General features: G+C 62.3%; 1 protein-coding gene across 1 annotated transcript in view; it reads left to right on the forward strand.

Annotated features, from left to right (window-relative positions):
* LOC111544593 (multiple epidermal growth factor-like domains protein 6) overlaps positions 1-20,925 on the forward strand; it is a 131,922-nt gene that overhangs the window by 70,258 nt on the left and 40,739 nt on the right. Inside the window, exon 5 of the mRNA XM_031936258.1 lies at positions 19,367-19,489. Coding sequence (XP_031792118.1) covers positions 19,367-19,489 — 123 coding nt within the window. The remainder of the gene's footprint in view (positions 1-19,366; positions 19,490-20,925) is intronic.

The raw sequence follows: 20,925 nt of genomic DNA on the forward strand, positions 1-20,925 counted from the left end.
TGCCATTTCCTGGGCAGGGCGTGGCTCTGACATGTACCCACCCTCCTCCCGGGACTCTGGGCAGGTGGGCTCAGGCCTGTGCGTGACGGAGCTGGCAGGCCCTGGGGAGGAATTTGCACTCCACTGCAGAGCTCTGCCTGGGCTGCCTGGCCCCGAGCTCCCCTCCAGGATGGCCCCGGTTTTCCAGGGAAGCCCCTCTGAGGCCACCGCAGAACCAGCCATCGGTGTCAGCGAGGGCCAGGTTTGAGCTTCCCTAAGCTCCTTATTATGTGGCCTTGGGTGAGTCGCTCTGCCACTCTGAACTCCAGTCTGTCTCTGTAAAATGCGGCAAGTAATGCTCTCAGCCCTCATAGCAATCTAAAAGATTTGGGGGAAATGCTCGAGGCCCACGGCCTGGGCTGCAGGGAAATGCCCAGTGCCCAGTCCCAGGCCTGGACAGAGAGAAGAGCCGCCCCACCTGCGTGGCCCATCCTCCCCTCGGCCTGGGCTCCTCTCCCTCTCCACCTGCCTCCCTCTGCCTCCTTTCGACCATGGTCCTTGGGGACCAGGACCCACATCAGGCTGAGTGGGGGTGGCCAGGACCCTACATCCAGGCCTGGGGACCCCTGGCAGGTCTCCATAAGCAGCTTCCTCCCTCCACTGCCAGCTGGGTTGGAGTTCAGTCCTGTGAACATTCCACCTGTAAAATGGGTCCAGCCCTTGCGTTAAGCCCATGGTTTGGCTGGAAGACCATAGTGCCAATGCACTGGGGAGAATTGTTCTGTGCTTTTCAGAAGGAGAAAGCAGTGCTACGTGTGGCCTCCGGGGCCGGGCGGACGCCCCTGTCCAGGCCCGAGGGCTGCCTTCGCACACTGGGGCTGGATTCGGCCCCGACACTGTGCTGTTCCCACCCCGGCTTCCAGGGATAAGGAGGGATTGTGGGAAAGGGGACGGCAGGGGTGGGGGGAGGCGCCCAGGCAGGGGCTGGACGGAAGAAGGTGCCTTCTCTGGTGGAAGTGGCAGCTCTTCCTTCTCGGTGCCAGACCCCGGCTCTCAGCTGCTCCTTGGCTGCGGGGGCTTCCAGGGTGGAGGCGGGTCTTCATTGGAGTGTCTGTGGGACGCCAGTGGGCTGTGTGGGATGCCATCCTTGTCAGGAGCAAAGGGACCTGCTGTAAGGGGGTGAGCTCAGGGTAGCACAGACCACCAAAGAGACTCCCTCCGCAGTGCCCCCAGGGAGTCCCTGTGCCCGGGAGTCCGTCGTTCTGCCCTTCCCACCCATCCCTGCCCACTCTCTGCTGCCACTGTGGGCTTGGCCTTTCACACCCTTGCCTGCTGCCTGAGGGCACTGCCATGTTGCCACTGTCCGCAGGGAGAGGAAGGCATGTGGGAAGTGACCGAGGGCCACGGACTAGGAAGTCTGGGTGCTGACCGGCTGCCTCCCTCAGGCCAGCTGTGCCTCTCCCAGGGAGCCCAGGCAGGGGAGAAACGAGTGGGCAAGGGGCCCTGATTTGGACCCTGGTCCTGGCACCCAGGGCAGGTGCCCGCATGTCTGCCTGCACTCCACGAGCCCCTTGGTGCTGGAGCTTTTTCTCTGACCTTCCTGTGGGAGCAACACTTTGTCCCATCCATGGCAGGGCCTCCACCCAGGAGAACGGCATTTCCACGGGAGTCTCCCAGGAGGTTTTAGTGCTTTCAGGACTTTGTCACTTCCCAGGACAATGTACTCTTGCTGAACCGGAAGAGTGGGCATGGTGGCCAAAAGCCCCCGCAAGCTCTGTGTGACCCATACTCCATGCCAAGTCTGGGCAGCAGCCCCGCTCCATGACGTTCAGTGCTAAGGCCCCCCACAGGACAGTGCCATGGGGGATTTAAAGAGTGAAGCAAGAGGCCCAGGGAGCACAGGAGCATTTGCAGAGTCAGAGCTGGAGGGTGGCGGAGGGGATAGATGCCCAGAACCCCTTGAAGTCCAGGGCAACCTCCAGGGCCCCATCCTGCGCCTGGCCCCACCCAGCCCTGACGCCTGGGCTGCTGGCTGTTTGGCTCCAGGATGCCATCTGCCCTTTCTAGCTGGTGGCGTCTCTGGATGTGGAAGAGGTTTCTTACTCATTCCCAGTCCCCGTGCCAGCAGCGCCTGGCCCTTAGTGGGTATTCCACAAACATCTGGTGCCGTCACCTGAATATCGGTGTCCCTGCAAAATTCCTGCGTTCAGATGGACTCCCCAGTGTGATGGTGTGAAGAGGTGGGGCCTCGTAGGCAGTGAGGAGGCCAGGAAGGCTCTGCCCGGGGGAATGGGATTACTGCCCCAGGAAAGGTCGGAGGGAGCGGTTCTCCTTCTGCCCTGTGAAGCTGCCCCACGAAGCTGCCCGGGTGGAGCCAGAGGGCTGGTCTGCTGTGCCTGGATCTTGGACTTCCCAGCCTCTGGAGTTGTAAGACATACATCCAGGGGTTTGTAAATTACCCAGACTAAGGCGTCTTGTAGGAGCAGCAGGAGTGAACAAGCGAACACAGGTGTGGGGCAGGCTGCCCTCGCAGGGAAAGAGATGGAGGCCGGAGGTGTGGCGAAGCCTCGGCGTCCCTCGCACATGGGTCCTGGAGCCCAGAGGCCTGAACCTGGGCCTTCTGGTTGCAAAGCTGGGGCCGCGTTCCTGCGGGTGGCTGAATCTGGGCCTCCCCAGGCCAACATTCTTCAGCTGGCTGTCTTCCCAATGCAGCGGGAAGCCCGGCTGCAAAGTGTGTTCCTTCCAGGCAGGATGGCAGCATTTCCGACAGGGCGTCTGTGGTCAGAGGCCTCCTCCGTCCGAGGCGCTGTGAGTGAAAAGCTTTCATTTCCCGACTCTAATGAGCAGACCCTGGCAGGCATGTTCTCAGTTAAGGCCAAGCTGGGAAAATAATAGCCTTCAACATCAGCGGTGAGAGCCAACCCAGCAACAGAGAGACAAGGCTTTCTCTGACTGCCCAGAACCAGGACGCTGGGGCAGTTTCCCTGAGGACACCCCGAGCCGGGCAGCCTGCAGGCGTCTGTGGCTGTGCTTCAGATGAACACAGAGGGCTGAAGGGCCGGTGGGTTTAGGCAGCAGCCCGGAAGGCCTGGGTTTGGATCCCAGCCCTGATGATGGACAGGTGCGACCCCAGGGGCCTGTGTAACTCTCAGAGGCTGCAGTCCTCAGACTTGGAGCTTGGGGAGGCTCAGTGGACACCCTCACATGGCAAAGCTCAGCGCACCCTGGGACCCTGGCCCAGCCAAGGAGCCATCTGTTGGGAAGATAAGCCTGCACCTGGGAAGGTGACCAGCGGATGCTTCAGGCAAGGCCTTGCCCTGGTCCTAGAAGCTTCTGCCACCAAGCCAAGGGCCTCCTGGGCTGGGGAAACCGAGGTGTCAGGTAGCCACTTTTCTCCAGTCCTCCCGGAAGCCCCAGTGGCCCCAGCTTGGTTTCCCAGGGGTTACTCATGAGGAGGCTGGAGCGATTGCGCTCCAGAGTCAGGGGCTGTGAGCTCTCGGAGCTGCGGATGCCTCAGGAGGGCAAGTGCCTCCTGCATGACCCAGGCCCAGTCACGTTCCCCCCGTGCCTCCTGAGAGTGGAACCCACCATTCCTTCCTGGCAGGGCCGAGGCGCTGAGCCAGGTGTGTGCAGGTGGGGCCGTGTTGCCAGGAAGGAGAGACCCTGCTGAGCCCCCTGAGCCTCCCCCTCTCCCTTCGTGTTCCCTCTACTTTTATCTCCCACACCCACCCCGGCCCCTCCCCATGCATTTCTGCTGGCCCCGCCTGGCCGTTCTGTCAGGGGTCCAGCCTCCTGATGGCAGGCCGCTGCTGCCTGTGTCCCGGCCACTGCTCATCTCTAGGCCTTGGATCTGTAGTGACACTGCACCTTAGACCCAGCGCCCTGGGCTGCCTCCCCACCACGCCCCATCTCTTCCCCAGGGCACCCTTGAGCATTGGATTCAGCCCAGGCCTTTCCCCGATCCTCTACCCCTCACCCCGGGATCCTGCAGGGCTCTTCACCCCACTGAGGCCTCAACCAAACCCCAAATTCTGCCTCGATTTCTCCACCTCCCCCAGACTGGCCAGAAGTAGCTCTAGGGGTCGGGGAGGTGGGCTGTGCCAGGAGGCAAAGGGCAGGAGCTTCCCTTCCGTGGAGAGAGAGCAGCGCCCAAGGCCGTGAGATGCCTGGAATGACCAGACCTGTAGGGCCCCAGCACTTCCCATGGGAGATCTGGAGGGGAGGGTGTGGACGCTCCGAGCCTCAGGACTGATCGCGAGTCCAGGCAGGGAAGCCCAGTGGGTTAGAGCTTTGCTTCTCTGCATTCTGTGTAGACACAGGGTATCCTGAGCTGGGCCCGTGCAGCAGGCATGCCAGTGGCCTTGGGGACTTGAGGACTTCTGGGATGGCCTCCCAGGAGTGATGGGCCAGGGCGAACTCCCATGCATGGACTGGGGAGGGAGAGCCACACTGGGGGCCTCAGAGGCAGAGGAGGGTGGCGTAGGGGCCTCAGAGGCTGATGGCCAGGCCCTGCCAGCTGCAGGCTTGGGCAGCTTCGAAGGCAGCACAGGCTGCTGGCTGGGCCCTGGGCACAGGGTATGATCTGGCTGCCACCCGCTGACCCTGGCGTTCTGTGAGCAGGTTCTGTTCTGCTGTGCTTCTGCTGGAGAGAGGTCAGCAGCAGTGACATATTGGGCCCCGGGGTTGCTGGAAGCCAGCCTGGCGATGTACCCCGGCCATCAACTATTGTTCATTTGAGCTGGCCAGGTGCCTGCTGTGGGCCAGGCCCTGAGCACCATGTGGCATGTCTGGGCTGGGCTTCCAGGCACGTAGCTTCTGCTAAAACTCCCTGCCTGGCACCTGGGCCTTCCCTGAGCACCCCCACCCCCAACCTCTTCTGCTGCCTTGCCCAGCCACCCTGCACCTACCCCATATGGCCTCCAACAAGCCTGTTCATGTCCCTGAAAATGTCATGTCCAAAGGCCAGCTGAGCGCCACGTCCTCCAGGAAGCCTCCCGGATCACTCCTCTGAGTGCAGTGTGAGACCTGGGGCATCCTCTTGCCTGTCTGCAGTCTCCATTCCCCTGGCAGCTCTGATGTCCCAGTGAGAGTCTGGGCTCTGGGGCGTGGGGCTGGCCTTGCCTGGGGACTACATCCCCAGTGGGTGCTGTGTCAGCCCTCGAGGGCTCAGGTGTCCTGGGCCTTGCACGGCCGGGTGGGGAAGAGCCTGGCAACGGAGAACCCACAGACAGCGCGGTCACACACACGCACATGGTCACACACACGCACACACGCTCTGCTGGCCCGCGGCAGAGCCTTACCGGGACAGACCAGGCCTCGGGCTCTCGGGGGCTGCTCTGGGAGTCTGATGCCTCCCTCAGAGCCGGGAGACAGGGCCACTCTATCCTGGGCTCACCCGGGGACTGGTATGTACAAGAGAAGGGGGCTCCCCCCTGTTTCTGCCTGGCCCCAGCCAGGGACAGCTGCAGTCAGGAAAGGCAGCTGGGCTCAGGAAATAGCCGTGGTTTCAATTTTCCTTCCTTTGGCTTGGGTGAGGAGTGGACGGACAGGGTAATGGGTTTACCATGAGGCTGACATTGGAACGATTTGGGGAGGCTCTGCCAGGCCCTGTGTTCTCTGAGGCCGGGTGGGGGCCCCCCTGCTCCTGATATAAGCTGTGGTGGCAACAGTGAGAGAAGGGGTGAGAGGAACGCTGGGGAGGCCGTTCTGCTCTGTCTCCACAGGGAGGCAACTTGGACTGTGCGAGACCCCAGACCACAAATGAACCTCCTGCTCTGGGCTGGGCTCTGGAGGTCAGGAGTTGGAAACCGCCAGGCAGGTCCACATGCCACTCGCGGAGGTGGGGTGGCATGGGAGGGCTTTGGGGCTTAGGAGCCTTGAGCCCTTGAAGGCAGATTAAAGAGAAGCTTGAGAGTGGCCTCCTTCTAGCAACTTCCTGGCCATGCTCTCTGTAGTGGGGTCAGCAGGTGCACACTGGCCACTGCCCTGTCCTCGCAGCCCTGTGCCCCTTGCTGTTCTGGGTGGCTCCTTTCCCCGACTCCAAGCCTGGTCCCAGCCCCTCCCAGGCCACCCGTCTCCACCCTCCCCCTGCGTTAGCTGGGATAGTCTCCACCTGTGTACAGACCGGCACTTTTGTGGGGACACGCCCTTACCTTCCGGTGTCCATGGCCCCCCCCATCATCCCATCCGGACCCCAGGCCAGGTCTCCCTACCCATGCATGTGCCCAGGGCAGACGTGGGATGAGAGGACCAAGAATCTCACACTTGCTTTTAAATGTCATGGCCAGAAGTGATTCCTGTGCCCTCCGCTCATGTGGCCACGCCTGCCGTCTCCTGCCTTCTGTGGGAGGGGGGAAGAGTGAGCTGCAGGTGTCCGTGAGGGCAGAGCCCAGGGCTTGGTGCCCCCTGGTCACTCGTTCAGGGTCCACCTGCCCACCTGGGAGCACCCCTGGCCTGGCACACAGGGCACACGCAGGCCGTTGTGGGCGGTGGTGATCACCGCTCCACCTGGGTGCCTGCTAGGCCTGTGAACCCTTTCCCTGCAACGTGGCCACCTCAGTCAGGACTATGGACTGTGGCTCCTGGTAGCTTCTCTGAGTGTCACTCCTTCCTCTCATACCCTCAACCCCCCCGCCACCAGCCAAGGGCTTATCTCCTTCCCCCTGTTTCATGCCAGGTGCTGGGTCTGTGATGCCATCCCCAGGGGCCTGGCCAGGTGGGAGACTGCCCACTGAGGAGGTAGACTGGGCTGCCTGGGGCCTTGGCCCCTTGGGCCCCACTGGCGGCCGCCTCTCCCCATGCCTGAGCCCCTAGGAACCTGGGTGGAGGCAGCCCCCACTATGCCCACAGCCTCTCTTCCTCCCACACCCAGCCCAGGTTTGCCCAACACTAGCTCTGTGTTCAGAGGCCGGGGCAGCATGGACAGCCCGGCATCGTCTCCCTCTCAGGGAGGTAGAGGCACGTGTCCAGGCGCCTGAGCTGCAAGGCCGGAGGGGGGCCTTTGTGGAGCAGGCGTCAGAGGTGAGCACTGAGGGACAGACACGCAACAGTGGGGGTGTTGGCTGAACCCCGTCCACTTTCAGGCACTAGTTTTGCCTGAAGTTCTAGAGTCAGGGCCCAGCCCCAAGGGGGAGCAGTGACATTTGGGGGTGGCATTGGCCCTCACCCTGGCCCGGGTCCTGGCAGGAGCCCGGTGGCCGCCCAGTTTGGAGAGAGAGGAGAAGCTGGAGCCAGCCACTGGGGGCTGGGAGAGCCTTCTGCTGACACACACACATTCCCAGGCACAGACGCCGGCTGCATTTCCACATCGGGAAAGCATTTCCCAAACAGCTTCCAGACCCCACAGCCTCCGGCCGGGATGTGTTCGGTGGCGGCACTGAGTGGGGGAGGGGGTGTTGCGGGTGCAGCTGGGGCCTCGGAGGCGCTGTGCACCGGTGTGCTGCTGCCCCCCACAGCCACGCCCGGAATCCTGCCTAGCCTAGCAGGAGGGATGGCCCAGAGCCCTCCGCACCCCAGAGCTTCAGCTGGGGCTCATTTATACTCCAGCCCTCCTGGGCTGTGGGGACCTGGACGGATATCTCAGTCGGGTGGGGCGATGCCACTGTACCCCAGAACCATGTCCTGCCCGTGGTGGGCACACACATCGTTGTTGAATGAAAAACTAAATGAATGAGCCAGTGAAGGGGTGTAGTAGAGGAGGGTGGGCAGGGGTAGGGGGGTCCAACCTAGGGTGGGCCGGCCAGCCGGGGAGGCTTTGCAGAGGTGACCTCTGAGTTCGTGTCTCTGCAGGATGTATCGGAGTTCATGGTCTGTTGGGCAGGAGGAAGGGTGGGTGTCTAGACTACCACGGAAGGCTCGTTCAGGGAGGCCGAGGCCACCAGAGGATGACCAGAGCCAGGGTGTGAAGCCGGAGCTGCCTAGAAACACTTTGCCCAGGCCCCAGGGATGCCCCTTGGGGAGGTGCAGCGCTGAACCGTGCCCAACAGTCTGCCCGGTGCCTGCCATGACCTGGGGAGGGTCATGAGCAGGAGACACCATGTGCCCAACCACAGGGGCGCCTGTGGGTGCCCACCAGAGCCACTCCCTTGGAGGAACCCGAAGGAGGTGGCCCGGTGAGGACAGGATTTGGGGGAGAGTCAGACCTGGGCCTCCTGGGCTGCACTTCTCTTCCCTGCGTGGCCCTGGGGAAGCCATTTCTCCTCTGGAAACTGGCTTAGCAAAACCACAGGAGAATGTCCCAGGAGCCGTGGGCAGAGGGCAGAACCCAGGGCCGTGGGGGGGCACCCACACTGGGGTTCCACCGGGGCAGAATGAGGGTTTAATCATGGGCCTGTATGTGAGGGCAGAGGGGAGGTGGACAGGTGGGCGCGGGGCAGCAGAGGAGGGGAAGGGGAGCGGAAGTGGGGGACTCCAAGCTATGGGGTAGGAGGAGCCTGTGTGGGGCCAGGGTAGGCTGTGTGGGGGTCCAGGGGGCTGGGTGAGCAGAGAGGGGCAGCCTCCCTGCTGCCTGTCAGATGAGGGTGTGAGATGGGGATGTGATACCAGGAGGCTCCCATAGCTCTTGGGGGCTTCGGGGCAGAAAAGATAATTTCCTTTGCCTGAACTTGTTGGCAGGAAGCTTCCCGAGGGCCTCGCTGCGCTGTGACAGCTGCTCCCTGGAGGCTTGCCCTGCTCTGTTGGCCGCCCTCCTCTGCCTGGACCCCGCGGGCACTGTGGTAGTGACACCGGGTCCTGGTTCTCCTTCCCAAGTCACATGTCTCATTGCTTCCGGGCCCCTGAGCTGGTCTCATTCAGGCTTCTGCCCATGCACAGATGAGGAAGCTGAGGCCAGAAAGGCCCTGGGATGTGGCCATGCCATACAGCCCTTCGGTGGGCCAGGAGCTGCCTCTGTGGCCCCAGTTCTGCGCTGGGTACTGGGCACACGGGCTGTGGTAGCCCAGCCCTCACCCTGGATGAGGTCCGTGGCTGGCTTCCAGGATGCCTCTGGACCATGGCTGTGTCCACCATGGCTTAGGAGGTGGACAGGTCCCAGGACGTCCCCCGCCCTCTGAGAATCAGCTCTGGACACTGTCTCTCCCATGTCTCTGCATAGCCTTGGGGTGTCTGCGGGAGCAAAGCGCCGGGAAGGGGCATGGTCAGGCCTCCAGACTCGGCCTCCCATTCTCATGTTTGTTGACTTTTATGGACCCTCAGTCAAGTGCTTTCCCCATAGGAGTGAGGTTCTGTTACAGATGGGGAAACTGAGGCACAGAGCGTTTCCATGGCTCACCTGGGGCCTCAGTTTTTACTAGTAGATCTGGGGCTATTCAGTAGAAACAGAATGTAAGCCACACATGTAAGCCACACACACTGTCTCACAGTTTCTCAGGGCCGCACTGGAAAAGCAAAAGTCAATAGGTGAAATTGATTTTAATACTATATTTTATTTAACGTAATAGGTGCAAATATGATCCTTTTCAGCACGTAGTCCATATAAAAATGGCTCACCAAGTAGTTCTCTTATACTCATTCTTAGTAAGAACATACCGACTGAGGTGGTGACGTGTGACGCTAGCACGCATGTCCATTGGGACAAGCCACGGTGCATGGCTCAGTGGCCTTTGGGGCTTGTGGGCTCTGGCTGGCCCTAGACTCTGGGCGCCTGCCCTTCCCTGCTCAGGCCCTCACGCAGCGGCTCCTGGGCTCCTTCCCCTCCTCGAGACAGCACAAGGCAGGAGCCCTTTCCCAGGTGGGCAAGACTTGGGGGATGGCGTGGGATCCTGAGGGTGCGGCTGGTACTTCCCGCTTCCTGTGGGCTTCTTCCTCCTCCCATGACCCCGGAGTCTGGAGGGTGTCAGAGTGGGGCCTGCATGAGCTGAGAGACAGCCTTCGAGGGCCTCTTGAGGGAACTTCCCCAGATGGGGTGCTGTTGGAGGACCCCAGCCCTGTCGCCTGTTGGTGAGGGTGACTGGAGTCAGAGGTGCAGGGATTCTGTTGCCCAGGCTTCTGCCGAGTACTGGGCCCCGTCATGCAGCAGGCAGAGAGGCACAGAGACTGGGGAGAGCTCACTCGCAGGGCGGCTGGCTGTGCACCTCCCGGAGGATGGATACTGCCTCTGCGGCCCGTGTCCTTGCAGGCCTGGCCTCTGATGTCTTCCCCATACCCCTCTCAAGCCTGGCCCCCACCTCTATGGAAACTGCTGGACTGAGGCCCTGTTGGACTGTGGCTGTGGACGGCGGGACCCTCGAGCTTCTGTTGGCACTTGCTGGTGAGCCATTGGCAATGAGATGCACATTACGGTCATAAATGACATTGCCCTGCATGGAAGGCACCTTCAAACCGACCCGTCAGCCTGTCTATCCGTGAGATCGACGGAGGTTGCTCACAGCCAGGGCTCAGAGGCTGATGGGAGGGGCTCCCTAGGAGGCCCCGCAGACAGGCAGGGCCCAGGCAGGCCCGTTTCTGCAGAGTGTTGGGGGCCGAGGGGGCGGGCTGTCCTCTGGATGGCGGACAGGACGGGGCAAGGTGGGACAGGCTGGGACTGGGTGGGGCCTCTTCTTTCCCACGTGCTCAAGGGTGGCCCCTCAGCCCTTGCTCCCAGGTGCCTTGGATCAGCAGAGACTGCTCTCTGCCACACCTTAGCACTGGGCAGGCTTCTGAGGGGTGGGTCTCGGCTGGCAGGCAGGCCCCTGGCTGTAGTGGAGAGTGGAGAGAAGGTGGAGGCTGGAGGCTCTGCTAGGATGGGCTGCCTGCTTCCCTGAGTTGCCCGGGCTGGAGTCCTGTTCAATTGGATTTGACCTGAGGACAGCATCCTAGTCTGTCTGAGCCTCAATTTCCTCACCGCTAAAATGGGGACAGTAGCCCTCCCCTGCAGGGAATGGTGAGGATGGTGCTGCGTCCCCAGAACCCAGGGCCTGGCATAGTGGCCGCAGCTGAGGTTGGCAGTCCTTCCCCGCGGCTCTGCTCCTGACCTGGGCTTGCCCAGATACAGGGCCTGCTGGCCCAGGGAGCATGAACCCTCCTCCTTCCTGACAGCTGGAAGATGTCCCCAAGCTTTCTGTCTCTGCAGTGGCCCCAGTCACGTGGCTTTGTGCCCACTGCTCACTTACTGTCCTGTGAGAGGAGACACAGGCTGTGTCTCTGGGGACAGGCTGAGCTCCAGGGACGCTTCTGCCTTTCGGAGGGAGGTTTTTGGGCCTTCCTGGAAAGGCTGGGAACAGTGTGGGCGGGTGCCCAGTCCTTTTGTGGACCCTCACTGCCAGTGCTGGAGGTGGTGCTGGGCTGGACCCAGGCAGGGATCACTGCTGAGGGTCATTGAGCACCCCAGCTTGCTGGTCCAATCTCTTCCATCTCCATGGAGGCTAGCAGCGGGAGCCCAGTAACCTCCCCAAGGACAGGTGCAAGAAGGGGCTCAGAGAGGATGGGGGGCTCGGGGAACTCTGGTCCAAGCTGGAATCACAGCCCTGGCTCTCCTGCAGGGGTTAAGTGCTGGACGAGGCTCTAATATGTGGTTCCTTCTGTTGCCAACCCTAGGAGGACTGCCTCCCCCGGGCTATGCCCTCGAGGAGCATGGGGACCCACGGCTCTGGGGTGGGAAGCACCTCCATGGCCTTTGCAGCCTGACACCTGGCCACTGCTGGCTACCCTGTGGGCAAGTTCTCCCTGCTCTCTGTCCGTCACCACCTGCTGCAGGGATGCCAGCGTCCCTCCAAGTATGGGCCCTGGGCCAGGGGAGGGCAGGACAGTGCAGGCACTGGAGGTGGGGACCGGGGACTGGGGCTGTCTCAGCCCCAGTGTTTCCACATCGGTGCTGCAGTTTCAGGCCAGTTCCCCATCTTCCCCACCCTTGTCAGAGTTCAGCCCCACCAGCCGCCTCTGCAGGCCCCACCCCCACAACGCCTGGCCAGGACGGCTCCCTTTGCTGCTTTGGCTTCTTTTCCGTGTTGGCTCCAAGAACACACATGTTTGTGCATGTGTGTGCCTGTGCGTATGTCCGTGCGTGTCTGTGTACCTCCTGTGTGCATGTTTGCACACGTGAGTCTGTGTGCCTGTGTCTGTGGGTCGCATGTGGATGCCTGGGTTTGTGCCTAGGTCCCTATCTGTATCCAGGTCCGGGAGCGCGCACTCTGGAATGCGCGGGGCGGCCGGGCCGGCGCGGCCCCCTGGGGGAGGCTGGGCGGGGCTGGGGGCGGGGCCGGGGGCGGCCCCCTCTGGCGTCTGCGGACTTGGCCTTTACCTGCGAGGGCGGAGGGAAAGCTGAGAACTTAAAGGCGAGGGGCGGGGCGCGCCGGGCCCAGAGCGGCTCCCGGGCGGCGCCGAGCGGAGCGGATCCCAGGGCTCGGCTTGCGCGCCCGCCCGGAACCCAGAACCACCCCGAGCCGCCTGCCCCGAGCCGGCTTAGGGCGCAGCGCAGCTGGTCCTCGTGCCCTCCTGCCCGCCGGCCTACCCGGCCATGGGGGCGTCCCGGGACCAAGGGCTGGCCGCGCTCTGGTGCCTTGGGCTCCTGGGGGGCCTGGCGCGCGTCGCGGGCACGCACTACCGCTACCTTTGGAGGGGCTGCTACCCGTGCCACCTGGGCCAGGCCGGCTACCCCGTGAGCGCCGGTGACCAGAGGCCAGGTGGGCGCCGGGCGAGCCTGGGCAGGGGCGGGCGGGGCCAGGGCGCCTTCTCCCCGGCGCGCTCCCTTTGTTTTCTCTTTTTAAAGTTTGCGCCAGGGCGCTGCCAGCTAGGCTGGAGGGAGCAGGGCGGGGCAGTGCCCTGCTTCTGGGACAGGGCCCGTGGGCGCTGAGAAGTCGGACACCCCCGTCCCCTCTCAGGGCTGTTGGCAGAGACTGCTGACGGCCGGGTCCCTTGACCGGAGGAAAGAAAAACATCCCCGGCGTTTGTCTGTGGGAGCAGGGTCCCCTGCTCCCCATGGCACTGGCGTTTTTGCAAGTCAAGTGAAACGGCAGGCTGGAGAGAAAGGCCCTTTGGGACCCCCGGAGCTGAGTCTCCAGGGTCCCCAGAGCTCAGCCCCTTTGGGGTCCTGTCTGTGAATGTGGCAGGTGCCGTTCTTCCTGGAGCCCCACAGGCATGGGCAACTGAGGACCCTGGTGACCTGGGAAGCAGGTTACAGCCCTGCCCTCTTTCCGTCCTGCCTCTCTCTGCAGCTGGGATCTGGGGCCCGCACTGGGCCCGCCTCCCTCCACGCGGTTACTTTGAACTCCCGGGATCCACAGAGCTTGGAGCTGGGCACCCTGGGGAATTGGAGGAGGGGTTGTGGGGTGTGCGGCTCCCAGTGAGTCATCAGCTGCATTATCCGGGGTAGGCAGTGGCTGGTGGGGGCCCTGAAATGCTTCTTAGAGACGTCACCCCTCCTCAGCTGTTTCGCGTGCTGGTCCGAGCCTCTGCTGCTCTCCTGCCTGAAGGACTAAGCACCACGCCCTCAGTGTGGCAAAGGCTTCCCTCATCCCTGTCTTGGTCACTTGGCCCGGGGGGGGTCCAGGCTCTATCTTCGCTGGGTAGTAGGCAGCCTTCCGGCTGGGTGACTCAGCCAAGGCCAGGTCCACCCACAGTGGCAGTAAATGCCTTGCCACTGGGTAGCATCCAAGGCCTCTGGCTGGGTGTTGCTGGGCTCTCGGGAGCTGGGAGCCCCTGTCCTGGTCCAGGCGTGCTCCAGCTTTTCGGGGGGAGAAGGAGAAGGGCCCGTAGGTAATGGTGTGTGCTCCCTGGGGGTGAGGACCCCGTGGCATGTGTGGTGGACAAAGCAGGGCTTGGAACTTGATAACTGCCCTGAGCAGAGCTTTCTGGCAGGGGCCCAGAGCCCTCCAAGTTTCCTGTAAGTCCAGGCGGGCTTCAGAAGGGGTATGTCTTGGGTGGTTTCTGCAGAGGCAGCTGGTTCAAGGCAGCCCAGCCATGCCTGTCCACTTGCCTTTGTAGTCCTGGGCTGGGAGCTGTGGGACGTGGGTGATGGTCGCTGGGGGCCCCATGGGCTCCCTGAGGCTCCTCCACTCCCCAGCCTGGTAGACACTGCAGGTCTCACCAGCCTCCCGGTGAACCAGCCCGTGTTGGCACAGCCATGTCACCATGTGCCAGCGTGCTGACGGTTCTGTTGTGAGGCTGCCAAAGTCCATAGTCTCGTATCTAGCCGAGGGCAGCAGCAGGATCCTGGCCCAGCTGTTCCTTAAAATAGCTGCTCTCTGAGCCCACTTGTCTCCCACCAGATGGCTCCCCCCAGGTTCATGTCGCAGCTGTTTGGGGCCTCTCTGGCCTGCCCCCTTCCCCGTGTGGGGCTTGACCTGGGACTGGGCAGGGACAGTGGATTTGCCTCCAGGCTGGGCCGTTGTCACTGGAATGAGCAGGTTTTGTTGCCTGACTCGTAGGGGCCTCCAGGTTCCTTTCGGCCTTTGCTGGGGCCCCGCCCACCTCAGGCTCAGGCCACCACACTGGCCTCTGCATCTCGGGGACCAGTGCTTCCTGGGGGCCCTGGTCCCACTGCGGGGCTCAGTGGGCAGCATGGTCTGTGTGTAGGCGGCATGGGCTGGTCCTGGAGCACAGGTCTGCAGAGGAGAGAACCTAGGGAGCCAGCTTCTGCAGGGCATGTGGCTCCCGTGAACCTGGCTGTGCGACCAGACCCACAGAGGGCACAGGAGCCGGGGAGCCGGGCTGCCAGAGCTGGCACTGGGAGCCCCAATTTCCACCCCAGATGATCTGAGCCTCTGTGACTCCTGAGACGACAGTGATGTGCTCTGCACTTGTGTCCTGTGGGTGCAGTAACAAATAACCATACACTCAGTGCTTAGGATGGCACGGATTTATTACCTGACAGTCCTGTGAGGCCCAGTCCAAAGTGGGCTAAAATCAAGGCGTGGGCAGGGTTGTACTCCTTCTGGAGGCTCTAGGGGAGAGTCTCTCTCTTGCCCGTTTCAGCCTATAGAGGCCGCCCGCATTCCTGGTCTTGTGGCCCCTCCTCCATCCTCAAAGCCTACAGCACAGCACCTGCCAATCCCTGCCTCCCTCTGACCTCTGCTTCCATGCTCACGTCTCCTCCTCCCCACCCTCTGACCCTCCTGCCTCCCTCTTATAAGGACGCTGTGATCATGTTGGGCCCACCCGGATATGCCAGGATAACCTCTCATGCCAGATCCTCAGCTCAGTCCCATCTGTAAAGGTAGGTCCCTCTGCCAGATGAGGGTCTGGGGATGAGGATGTGGACATCTCTGGGGGACGTTCGTTATTCAGCTGACCACATTGTCCTGAAAGGCCACTGTGCCTATGGCTCTTCAGGTCACAGCCGCAGCCAGGGTCACCGGCTCAGCACCTGCGGGGTCCTTGTAGCCGTCTGAGAACAGCTCAGCCCTGCCATCACGTGGGGTGCCTTGGGAGTGGGGCGGAAAGGGTTTGGGTGACGTGTTGCCGCCTAGCTTTCTGAGTGAAAATCATTTCTATTAAGGCGATTTGCTCAGTTCAAAGGGGCCGAGATCTCAGAGTGGAGGGGACCCCGGCAGGAGGTTGTCTGGCCAAGTGCCTGTCCCTGTAGGCCTCTGTCGTCCAAGTGGGAGGCCCCAAATCCTTCACCCTTGAGCTGGCTCGCTGTGTCCAGAAGCTGATCCTGGCTGACAGCAAACAACAGGCACCGGAAGCCTGGGTGCGCTTCAGCGCCCCCACCCACCAACCCTGTCTCCATCACCACAGCCCCCTGCCACTACCAGACGGTGCGGCTAGGGTGAGAAGGGCTTGGCCTAGCCGACCTGGGCCTGTGCATTTTCAGAAGGAGCGTGGAATTTCTGGAGGGACTAGTGGCTGAGAGAGGCGGGGCCGAGCCCTGCTGGGATGCTGGAGTCCCAGTGTTCCTGTCCACGTAGCAGGAGGACACTTACATCATTACTTTTCCCCCTCTCGGGGGTGTTGGATGGAGGGATCTGAGCTCAGGGGGAAAGGGCCTCCTTCCTGAGCCCTTCAGGTGGGTGCCACCCACCCTGCCCTGCCCATTGGGCATCAGTCTGCACCCCAGCTGACTCTCATTGGAGGGCACCAGGTCCCTCTGTCCCTCGAGCTTCTTTGGGGCACTGTTAGGGGCCTGTTAACCCTTTGCTTTCAAGCTTCCTCCTGCAAACCATCCTGGTCTTTGTGAAGGTTGCAGTGATGACTTCATGGTGCAGGTGGAGAGGGTTCCTGGTCTCGTTTACAGCCCCCTCTGGGAGGCAGCCTCAGGGCTTAGTGGGTGTGGCTTGTGCAGGAAGTGGATGGCCCTGGAGGTCCCAGGCAGAGACCCTGGCCTCCTGGGGCTGTTTGTGTCATCTCTGGGTTGCAGGCAGATTCTCAGAGCGTGGATGGGCAGCAGGGTTTCCATAGGTGGTGGGCACAGCCTGGTGGGTGGGTGTCATCCGTGGACTCAGGCTTGGGGACAGCTATGAAGAGCTTCTCGGTGTGTGCTGTGCTGGCTGCTTGCAGCTAGCTGTCAACAGTGCTCCGATGCCGGAGTTTTAGGATTTAGTCCCGAAGGCAGGCATTTTCACGGGAACTGTGGGTGGGAACTGGAGGTGGTGGTCACAGCCGATCATGGACCTGGTGATTGTTAAGCAGAATTAGAGAACCTCAGCTCTGTGTAGCCCCTGGAAGCGAGGGATCAGGCTAGCCATGTTTCCCATGAGGTCAAGGACTTGTCGTTTGAAATCATATTTTCTCTCAGCGAGGCCACACCCGGTGGGAGTCTGCCGGTGGCATTTTGAGCTGAATGTTGCCTTCCCTCTCGAGGCAAGGTCAGCGGGCAGGGCCTCCATTGTCACCCTGGCCAGAGGGCCCCAGACGCTCGGCTCAGAGCTTTCGGAAGAGCACGTGTTTGTCTTTCTCCCCATGGTGACTCCTTGGCGGCTCTCAGAAGCCCCTCCCTCTCTTCAGATCTGTGAACCCGGCTGCGGGGTGGGTGAGGTTGTCGGATAAAAGGTGTCACCTGGGCCGGCGCAGTGGCTCACGCCTGTAATCCCAGCACTTTGGGAAGCCAAGGCTGGCAGATCACCTGAGGTCAGGAGTTTGAGACCAGCCTGGCCAACATGGTGAAACCCTGTCTCTATTAAAAATACAAAAATTAGCCGGGCGTGGTAGCGGGTGCCTGTAATTCCGGCTACTCAGGAGGCTGAGGCAGGGGAATCGCTTGAACCCAGGAGGCGGAGCTTGCAGTGAGCCAAGATTGTGCCACCGCACTCCAGCCTGGGCGACAGAGCAAGACTCTGTCTCAAAAAAAAAAAAAAAAAGAAAAAGCGTCAGCTGGCCTGAGTAGCAGGCATGGACTGCGGTGCCTGGGGTGATGCCCATGTCTGCCCTGACCTGGGTACCGGGCTCTTGCCCTCCTCTCCTGGCACCTCCTGTCCGTGCTGCCTATATGGCCCACACGGTCTCTCCCTCATGTCTTGGCCCTCAGCCTTGGCCTCTCTGGCCGGGGCACTACTGGCACTTCCAAAGCTTCCGCCATGCCCAGAGGCCCCGGACCCCTAGGAGAACCCTCCTGGAGTGCTTCTGGAAGTCTCTCCGGTGGGGGCCACGGCGTGTTCTCTGGGCAGTGCTGAGGCTGCACAGCTCCGTCTGTCCCTGCCGCTGGCTGCTTCTCGTCTGAGAGCCCCTGTGTGCTGGGTGCTCTGGCCAGCTGGCAGGGGCCCAGCAGCTGCAGGGCTTCTGACCCAGGTTAGCCCAGGGGCTGCACACACAGGTGTCCAGGAAGCCTGTGGCCTCCTGCCTGTCTGCTCTGTTCTGGTCGCTGCCTGGATTCCCCTGAGGCCCAGCTTGGTGACGTGGGCCTGGAGGGCGGGATGAGAGGCTGGGCAGCCCAAAGCCATCTCCACAGCTGTGCTTTCCTACTGCGTTCCTGCAGAGGGTGGCGATGGGCCTGGGTGCAGCCCCCTGGGTCTCCAGCCCTGGCAGGGTATCAGGAGAAGGATGCCCGGAGCACCACCGGCTCTCAGCTCGAGGTGCATTCCGGGGGTCCTACTGCACCCTTGGGCTTCCAGCCAGCACTTTCCCTATGGCCTGTGCCACGGGGCTGGGGATAGAAGCAGGTGGGCCCAGGTGTCCTGTGGTAGGAGGCTTCCTCTCAAAAGTGGACCTGCCCTTGGATCCCTCCCTGTTCTCTTCAGCCATGCTTATTCAGGGGGCTTGGTAAGCAGCGGGGGGGGGGGGGACAAGGGTCCTGCGAGGTGTCTGTGGCCTGGGGCTGCTGCTCTGCTCCCCTTGGCCGGTCCCCAGGCTGTGGAAGTCCAGGCAGTGCAGATGCGTGGAGAGTCCTCAGGACCAGGCTGCCCTCGACCCCTTCCTGCTCTCCCATTCCCCTCTCCCGCCTTTGAGTGGGGCCTCAGCTAAGTCTGGAACCTGAGGACACGTGGTTCTAAACTGAGCTGGCCCTTGGGCAGGGAGGGTCTGACGGGGTCTGGGCTGCTCCAGGATGGTGGGTGGCACTTCACAGGGGAGGGCGCTGGCACAGCGGGGGCTCCTGCCCTGGGATGTGGTGGAGCTGCCCTTCTGGGTCCTTGCATGGGGAGCCTGTGGGTGTGGGGGGCCCAGGCTGACCCCAGCTGCATTGGTTTCCTGGGGCTGCTGGAATAAGCACCGCAAACAGGGTGGCTGCAAACAATAGAAGTTTCTTCTTTCACCATCTGGAGGCCAGGATTCTGAACCCAAGGTGTCCATGGGGTCACCCTCCCTGTGAACCTATAGAGAGGACCTTCCTGGCCTCTTCCTTCTGGCCGTCCTTAGTCTGTGGCCTCATCACTACAGTCTCTGCCTGGTCTCCACGTGGCCCTCTCTGTGCGTCTCTTGTCGGGACACGGGCATTAGATTTAGGGCCCACCCTCGTCTGGAACAATGTCATCTTGAGCCTGAACTTAGGGCAGCTGCAAAGACCCTGGTTCCAGACAAGGCCTCACTGGGAGGCTCCAGATGGCCGTGAACTGTGGGGGCACTCTTCAAGCCAGCACGTCCGCCGCTTCCCTCCCATCTCTCAGGGTTCTCCCCACAGCCTGGGCATGGCCATCTCAAAAGCTGTCAGTTTCTCTTTTGGGGGCTTGTGGGTCCTGGTGAAGTGGTTGACACTGCCCAGGAAGCACTTTGTGGATTTGGACTTAAGAGAACCGCGTGTGCTCCAGGTTCAGTCTTGAAAGGCCCTAGGGCCCCAGCCTGTCCCTGGAGCCCTCTGCTGCTCCCCACCTCCTGGCCGGCCCTCGAGACGGTGGCTCTTCCTTCCTGAGCAGGTGTCCCAGGTGGGAGCGCAGACCCTGCCTCCTCTGCTCCAGCTCCGGCAGGTGTGGCTGAGGGGCTCAGAGATGGTGCCCTCGAGGCACAGTGGGGTCCTGGGTCTGGGCCTCTGGCACCTGGGGGGCTGTGTCAGCAAGGCAGGAAGGCGCGGGTGCCCAGCTGCTGACCCTTCCCCTTTCCTGCCTAGACGTGGACGAATGCCGAACCCACAACGGGGGCTGCCAGCAGCGGTGCGTAAACACCCTGGGCTCCTACCTCTGTGAGTGCAAGCCCGGCTTCCGGCTCCACACTGACAGCAGGACCTGCCTGGGTGAGTGTCACCTGGAGACCCTGCCCGGGCTCCTGGCTTCAACCATCCCCGCCCTCTGGGGTGTGCCCGGGCCTGGCCTGAGAGGGTGGCTCTCTCAGGAGAGAAGCAGAGGCCGCTCTGGCGGTGGCTCCTTCCTGTGAAGCGTGGCTCTATGGAATCCTGGCCGCACCTTGCCCCAGGCTCAGGCCAGGAAAGGGACCGAGGGCCAAGTTGCCAGGTCCCCATAACCCCAACTGCAGACCCTTTGCAGCCACAGTAAGCCTCGCTGTGGTGCTGAGGCCTCTCTCGGTGGACTGGGGAGTGAGCCTGTGGGTGGAGATCCTATCAAAGATTCTCTACAGCAGATGCTGCCGTGGTTGATCAGCAGGGACCTGGACTGGTTGTGATGTCCCTTAGATTTGATTTGAGGGAGGCCGAGGTTGCTTGCTAGGTTGTGGGGGAGGCTGGCCGAGGAGGCCTGGTCCAGGGCAGGGGCTGCGTGAGGCCACCCTTCGCCTGCAGAGCCGGGCTTTGTGGTCCCAGGTGATCCCTGCCCAGTCTTGGGGAGCCTGGAGGGTGTGGGCTGTGGCAGGTGGGGTAGGGGTGACCGAGAAGTGGGACCCTGGCCCACAGCTTCCTCTGCGCGGTCTCTTGGATGTGGGAATGGGCTGGAGGAGGTGTTGGGGACGGGGACTGTGGCCGCAGAGAGGGAAGGTTAGAGAGAAGGAGGGGAGGTGCCAGGCCCCGAGGAACCGGCATAGGGCTGAGCAGGGGGCTGGAGCCCAGGAATCTGGGGTGAAGAGTAAGTACCCAGTCAGCCACCCTCACCCTTTGGTGCCCCTGCTCCTGGCTGGCTCTGGACATAGGCGCCCCAAACAAGGACAGGACTGACCCTTTCGCTGGCCTCTGTCTGGGAGGCATGGGGGGTCGTTCTCTGGGTGACCGGGGTCAGGACGCCCCTTCTTTCTGCCTTGGAGGCCCGGAGCAGGGCCCAGGCCGGCTCCGAGCAGCCTCCCTCCTGGTCCTGCCTGCGATGTGGCAGGGCGGCCTGCCAGCCCCGGGGGCCCCCCCGCACACACTCACATGTCCCGGCCGCCGTGGGGATCCAGGCAGCGGCTCTGTAAAGTTTCCCTGGGTCTGAAAGTAGAAACAGATGCAGGAATGTTGTGATGTACTTCAGGACAATGGAGATGGGGTGCGGCCCCCGCCCGCCGCCCTGCGGGGACTTCTGGGAGCCTGGGGCACTTTAGCCTTGCGCCCCCAGTCCCCTCAGGCCCCCTGGAAGAGGCAGCTCTTGGGGGGCATGTCCTTTTCTCGACCCTCCTCTCGGGCAGGGTCTTCCTTGTGGAAGGGCAGCTCAGGTGTCAGTCCGGTGGGGCCTCTCCTGGCCTCTAGTCCCCTCTCCTGGCCTCTAGTCCCCTCTCCTGGCCTCTAGTCCCTTCTCCTCGCCTCTAATC

This window comes from Piliocolobus tephrosceles, chromosome 1, assembly GCF_002776525.5.
Source record: "Piliocolobus tephrosceles isolate RC106 chromosome 1, ASM277652v3, whole genome shotgun sequence".
Lineage (NCBI taxonomy): Eukaryota > Metazoa > Chordata > Mammalia > Primates > Cercopithecidae > Piliocolobus > Piliocolobus tephrosceles.